At 37.9% G+C, this 6,898-nt stretch overlaps 1 protein-coding gene across 1 annotated transcript; it reads right to left on the bottom strand.

The window, feature by feature from the left end:
- Positions 1-3,988: 3,988 nt before the first annotated feature.
- On the bottom strand, positions 3,989-5,809 carry LOC5575814. Its single transcript, XM_001662191.2, has 2 exons — positions 5,650-5,809; positions 3,989-5,589 (listed from the first exon to the last, which is right to left on the bottom strand). Exons 1-2 carry the CDS (start codon positions 5,679-5,681, stop codon positions 4,125-4,127), a joined length of 1,497 nt encoding a protein of 498 aa, XP_001662241.2. The 5' UTR covers positions 5,682-5,809; the 3' UTR covers positions 3,989-4,124.
- Between the last annotated feature and the right edge of the window lie 1,089 nt (positions 5,810-6,898).

Here is a 6,898-nt window from a genome sequence, read left to right as displayed (position 1 = left end):
TTGAAATTGCCTTCTCTTCACGTTTTTAAGACGGATCAAGAGTGAAAGATCATCGTCTATAATCACGGATTCAAATTTTCACGTTTAAAATTGCAATGCTCCTGGTTTCAACAATGGAATTTGTTAAGGTGATTATAAAACGAAGCCACACCTCAAATTTTCAAGAGCACAAGACTTGAAAACCAAACAGCGCTCCACGTTAAAAATCTATCCCATTGATCACCACCAGCAAGCAAGCAAGTTGATTGGTTTTCAACACGAACTGTTGTCAGATACTCTCGTCTTGTGCACTTGAAAATTCAAAGTTTGGCTTCGTTTTATAATCACCTTAAAGTTTCAAGAGCTTTGTCAATATCAAGTTTTGTTTATAAAAAAATGTTAACATCAAGATTAGAGTCAATATATGTTTCATATATATTCCAGTCTGCTCGAAAATAATTAAAAGTTGAGCTGATTGGTTTGAGAATCACTTTATGGGATATTTGAAATGTTACAGGGCCATGATCAAAATCAAAATCAGCTTGAGTAACTAATTGGCTACAAAATGACTAGAGTCGTTTAAGACCAAATCAATCGTAGAAGGGTTTCTAGCAGAGGAACAACAAATAGGGCTTTTCTGGGTATTTATTTGAGAAATATCCTGAAGAGCACACATAAAAAAATCTGCCGTTGGAAATGCTTTGCGAATTATTCCATGACCGATGTTTTGCATTAAAGTTACCAATGACGAACAATTTTGATTTATTACGAGTGAATTTTCGAAAGTTTTTTGAAGCAACTTGCTGACCAGTGTATTAAAAAGTCAAATAAGCAGTATCTGAGTATTAGTATATGAGCCGTGTTTCAACAAAAGCTGTATTTCAACAGAAACACCCAAAGTTTCAAAATTTTTGGTTTCAAATGATGAAAAAATCTGATGTTTGTTATGCCTGTGTATTATGATTGCTACTTTGCTACTTGCCCCATCAAGTCGATCATTACGATAAACAAAAAAGTTTTGATCTCTTTTGAGTTTAGATTCAGGTTTCAAAACAGTTCCAGTAATTACTTCTATATGTATGTTATTAGCTGTTATAGAATTGAACAGCGTCCTCTTTGCCATTCGAAGAGCAAGCATTGCAATTTCAAATATTTAAATTATTATTTATTGGATCCATTTAAAAACGTTATCCAATAACAATTTGATTAGTAAATTTTACACTGACTTGGTCTGCTTCAGTCATAATGGTGGCTTTGAACATTGCATCAAACATTAGGTTCAATTGTTCAGTAAGAAAATTAAAATCAGAGGGAGACGTATGACTTTAAATGGGTACATTATCTGATGATTTTCCGTTAGAATTTTCGGTAGACGATGAGGCACAGTAGAAGTTTCCTGTGGCAGCAGGGTTTTTTTCTCCTATTTGATTTGAAACAATTAGAACGGGTACTCGTAGTATGAAAAGGGGAGGAGATCAAATTTCCTGCTACGATATCGGCAAAGGATTTTGCTTGGGTAGATACATTCGAAATTAAATATTCAAACGGCTACCCGATGGATTAGAATTAGTTTGTGAATGAGCACGATTATAATCTTCCTGATGGGTATGATTCTTGATCAAGCGATCGTTAACTGAAAAATGAGCATTGCTCGAAACTCTACCAGGGAAATTCCGGAAACGACAGTTATCGTAACGGACATTATCGTTCATCTGCCTGGCACGAACCTCGACGACTCGCCTACACGAAAGGCAAGCCCAAAAAGATTGACTTATTATTGCCCCCGCAATTCGCGCATATGAACTTATGGGTATCTTCCTTCACTGGACAGACGTATTTGGCGTGAGAAGAACCTCCGCAAATCATGCATTTAGCATCCATGCGACAATTTTTTGTGCCATGACCCCACTATTGGCACCGACGGCACTGAGTGGGGTTCTGGTTATTTCCTTCAGATTTCGGAAAATGTTCCCATGTCACACGGACATCGAACAAAAGTATAGCTTTTTCTAAAGCATTAATATTATTTAGTTCTTTTTTGTTAAAGTGAGCTAAATAATATTCTTGAGAAAGCCCTTTCCGAACAATGCCAGATTGGGTTCTCTTTTTCTTAATGATTACTTGGACTGAGGAAAATTCAAGTAAATCATTAATTCCATTTTTGATCTCTTCAGGTGACTTATAGTCACTTGAGAGACCTTTCAAGACGACTTTGAACAAACGTTCAGTTTTGTCGTCATAAGTAAAGAAATGTGCTTCTTCTCTTCAAGATGTTTAAGAAGAAGTTCGCGATCTTTAAGAGTTTCCGGCAAAACGCGACAGTCTCCTTTCTTTGTGGTTTGGAAGGAAACCTTGATTCCCTAATGGAGTTCAAGATCTCCTGCCAAAATCCCCCAAATTCGGAACAACTGATCACGATAGGCGGCACTCTTCGCTTCCTCAATTGAATCAAGGAGCCTGGGCTAGAAACGACTTCGATTTGGTGGAATCAGTCGTGAAAAAATCAGGGTTATAATTATGTTTTTGAAAAATGTGGAAAGATGTAGAAACACTGATCCAAGATATTCGGCAAAATTGAAGCATGGGTTAAGAACTTTCCAAAATGGTCGTTAAAAACTTGTATATTTTGGTAATATATGGCAACACTGCTCGATCAAAGGAGCCAATTATATGGGGGTGTCATATGCAAATACCAATAAATTTTATAGGTAACAATACCGAATGTTCACCAAAGTTGAAGGACGTGTTGCGTGCCATACAGTCGGCCGAAGCACAAATGTTCATGTGGCTGGCAACACTATTTGATAAAAATAAAGAAAAGGTAAAAACCATAAAACTTGTGCGGAATAGAAAAATGGAATGCTTAGCAACATAGCGATACTCTTCAGCTGTAATCCCGTTTTTCAAGTAGGGTTCAAAATTTTTGTCACTGCTCAAGTAAAATTGCGCCACCAGGCAGTACTAGTGTACATGAAATTTTTGTTTGGCGGATATCGCAGGATCCTTAGAAGTATGGCGTCTTCGGCGAAGTTGTTCAGTAGCTGAAGGACAATCATTATTCTAGCCAAGAGATTCGTGATTTCGCCACCAGGCGGCGCTAGTGAGCATATTTCTTTTTCCGGGTATCTCAAGATTCTGACCACTTAGGAATATGGCCTCTTCAGCAAACTTGATCAGTAGTTCTAGGGCTATTATTATTCTAGTCAAGAGAATCAAGGTTTTTCCACTAGGTGGCGCTAGTGAACATGTGATAGCCGCAAAACAAATGTTCCATACTCATTAGTGCAGCCTGGTGGCAAAATTTCGGATCTCAACGCTTTAATATTGATAGGGCTTGAACTAAAGAAAAACTTTGCCGAAGGCGCCATCCTTCTAAGTGGCCATATCCACAAAACAAAAGTTTCACGCTCACTGCCGCCGCCTGATGGCAAAATTTTGAATCGCATAGCTGTAATAATGATAGCGCTTGAGCTACTGAACAACTTTCACGAAGGCACCATCTTTCTAAGTGGCCAGGATCCTGAGATATCTACAAAACAAAGATTCGATGCTTACTAGCACCGCCTGGTGGCAGAATCCCGCATTTCAATGACCACCACAAGTTAGCCCTTAATCTACTGAACAATTTTGCTGAACATCATGACCCTCTATTTTGAATACTGTTTAAGATATTGATAATTTATAAAAACGGTCGTTAATCTGAACTTCGGTCGTAAAAAAGTGGTCGCAAAAAGAACCGTCGTTAAAAACCGGTCGTAAAAAGAGCTTGGAGTATGAATAATAAAGATATTGCATTAACAAAGTGTCCACTTTATAGAATGAACAGTCCTTGAGTACTTCAGGAAGAACTCCAAGAAGAATTCTTCAAGAAATCTTCAGGAAAATCTCTGATGTTCAACAAGTTTTGGAATAAGTCGGTAGTAGAATGGGTGGATGAGACCTGATAAATGAGGACATTGAAGTAGTGCAATCTGATGAAGTTGGTAATCGGAATAACCACAAAAAAATATCTTGTTAACATTTATTCCTAGACTTTTGTACAATAAAAGTAGACCGCTATTGAAACATTATTTATTGCGTAAAGTTGCAGGTAACAATTCGATTTGATATAACATTTCAATATTCATGTCGCCTTTCTCTTCACTTTACTGTTGGCTAAGTTGCTTTTGCAGTTGGGCGATTCTTTTTTGATAGCCAATAACGGTGCTATTGCGTGCATTCAACTCCTCAAGCAACTGACTTTCCTCGTATTTCTTATCTTCCATTTCGTTATCTATAACGTTTATTTCGTCCAACACATCCAAATTGTTTTGCTCTTCAGCTCTTATTTCGGCCCTCAATTTAGCGTTATTACTCTCGTAGTGTTCGAATAACTTATTGAACTGAACAACTGGATCGATATGTCCACTAAGCCCAGCGACGTTATATTGCTCCCTGATGTAGTTGGCCAAATCATTGTTCTCATTCGTCATCTGATCGTTTATCTGCTGGGCTTCAGCAATCTGGTCCTGAATAGCTCTCAAAATATTCATATGCTTTGCCAAGTCACTCTGAAGAAGCTGGACGCTGCTTTGAGCAAGATCACCGGCATTGCTGATTGCAGATCCGGCCACTTCCTTAACCCGGTTGTCATCTCCATCGCATGGGTTAGGCTTGAAGGAATCACACGTTATATTGCCTACTCGTTGAGCTGCCCCCTCCATGAGAGCGTTGAATTTTTTTTTTCGATACTTGATCACTCGATTGGCATAGGGAGACTCCACCGGGGAACATGCAATCTCTGGACCTCGAACCATTGTATTGCCGAGTTTTGATTTCAGCATTTCCAGATTGCTACAGTACCAATCGTTATTTTGGATATTGACCTCTTGTAGAGTCCTAGAAATAGGCATTTCCTTGATCCACATGACTATTTTATTGTTTTGTAGATACAGATTGTTCAAATTTGGAAAACTTTTGAATGCTTCATCGACCATAGTCAATAAGTTGTTGGACAAATCGAGATATTTCAGTGATGAAAGCTGGCTTGTGCTCCCATCAATAAATGATATATGATTATTTGCTAAGCTCAAGGATTTGAGATCCCTCATTGACGATAGTTCGTTTATATTGAGAGTTTCGAGTTGATTACAAGATAAGTCCAATTCTTGTAACAGACGAAGGTTATTGAGTCCCATGAATGAGTCTAATTTGTTTTTTGGTAAAATAAGCCTTTTTAGGCTGGTTGATTTGATTGTGATGCTGGTTAACTTATTTCGCTCTGCAATAAATTCAATAACTGAAGCTGGTACTGTAACCGTCGTTAGCTGATTATAGGTAATATCAACATATTTCAGCTTAGGACTATTAATCTGGTCAAAAATATCACTTTCCAACAAGTTATAGGAAATATTCAACTTTTCCCATTGCACTGTTGGTTTCTGTACATTGGGAAGAAACCGTGTCAACAGATTACCGTGGAAGTCGGCTTTTTTAGAGTAACTATAAGTTCGGATAACTGCTTCAACATCCTGTGGTCCTTGAACAATCGCATGAAAATCATTGCATTGACCATTGCCGAAACAGTTGACCATCTCCTCTGCGTTTGCCAATCCCACGATGGACCAAATCCTGTAAAGTATCGTAAACTGTTCAATTTCCAATCACAAATATTCACTACCGGAAAATTACCACAAAATATGCAGCATGGTGGCTTTTGCCATTTTTCGACACTGGAAAAATAAACCGTTCTATCTAACCGGAGCCTAAACTGGAAATGATCTCGCAAACGGAATCTCGTCTCTGCTAATAGGTGCAACACACGTCTAAGGGAATTCCCCCGTCATGAGCGATAAGCGAGCCGCGACTCAGGGGTCATCGATGGCGGCTGGCTATTCTCGCACAACGCAGTGATCATATTATTGCTATTGTATCAGTGGTTCTAAACCAGCGACTTGCGGAGATCACTATTCTTTACCGTTGAATATTTGCATCGAAGCATCAACACCTTTACCATTTCAAATTGAAACGTTTGTACTTTCAGTTTATAGGATGAAAATAGAGAAGGGTCATATCAAGTATCTACACAAAAAAACGTTCAATACACCATCGCCAGTTATAACTCACATTTGTTCAGATGTGCATTCATGTTAATGTAAAAAGCCAAATTTTTATGCCTATGGAACCACCCCCCGTGATTGCTAATTTGACAAAAACGCATGATCTTGCTTGCCTTCTACAATTTGTATCTTCGAAACTAATAGACAAATCAACCTTTATCATTTTTGTAGAAACTCGATTTATTTTATGTGAATTTGTTAGATACACTTAATATCAGTTTTGAAACTTTAAATCGTTTTTTACTTGCATGAGTTTTTTTTGGCAACCCGTGGGCTACGACGCTGGCACACAAAATTCAAATTGCTCGTATTGGAACATAACTCAATATTTTTGAATGAATTTTGAGTATTTTAAGGATCCTTTCACTATTAGTTGTAGCTTCATGAGTAATGGTTAAGTATAGATTCGGAGTATCCCAGAACATCTCTGGGTCAGGTAGGGTCAAAATCGCATAATAATAGTTTACGCAACAAATTGCACTATTACGATTTTTACAGCACGAGTTGTACATTTAACCAACGAGGCTTATCGAGTTGTATAATTACAACGAGTGCTGTATAAATCGAGTTCTGTAACGAACTGCGTACAAAATTTTTGGCAATTTCGTAGAACACCACTTGAGGGTATCAGATATAACATCTGGATGCATGCACCAGTGCATTATGCAATTTCTGAAAATAGTTTGGTAATGATTCATTACGCAACTCAAAACAGTTGCGTAATGAAAAAACGTTCCGTAATACTCATAACGCAACTGATTTAAGTTAGGTAATGACTATTACCACTCTGCATTATACAGTGTAGGAAAGTAAACTGTTGC

The sequence above is a fragment of the Aedes aegypti genome, chromosome 2 (genome assembly GCF_002204515.2).
Source record: "Aedes aegypti strain LVP_AGWG chromosome 2, AaegL5.0 Primary Assembly, whole genome shotgun sequence".
Classification (NCBI taxonomy): Eukaryota; Metazoa; Arthropoda; class Insecta; order Diptera; family Culicidae; genus Aedes; species Aedes aegypti.
The sequence above is the reverse complement of the archived record's forward strand: the minus strand, read 5'-3'. Positions and strand labels throughout refer to the sequence as shown.

Excerpts from the sequence above, each read along its gene's own strand:
- LOC5575814 (XM_001662191.2), bottom strand. The coding sequence starts at position 5,681 with ATGGCAAAAGCCACCATGCTGCATATTTTGTG. Across the intron at positions 5,590-5,649 it reads ACCATGCTGCATATTTTGTG|GATTTGGTCCATCGTGGGAT; the intron begins GTAATTTTCCGG and ends GATACTTTACAG.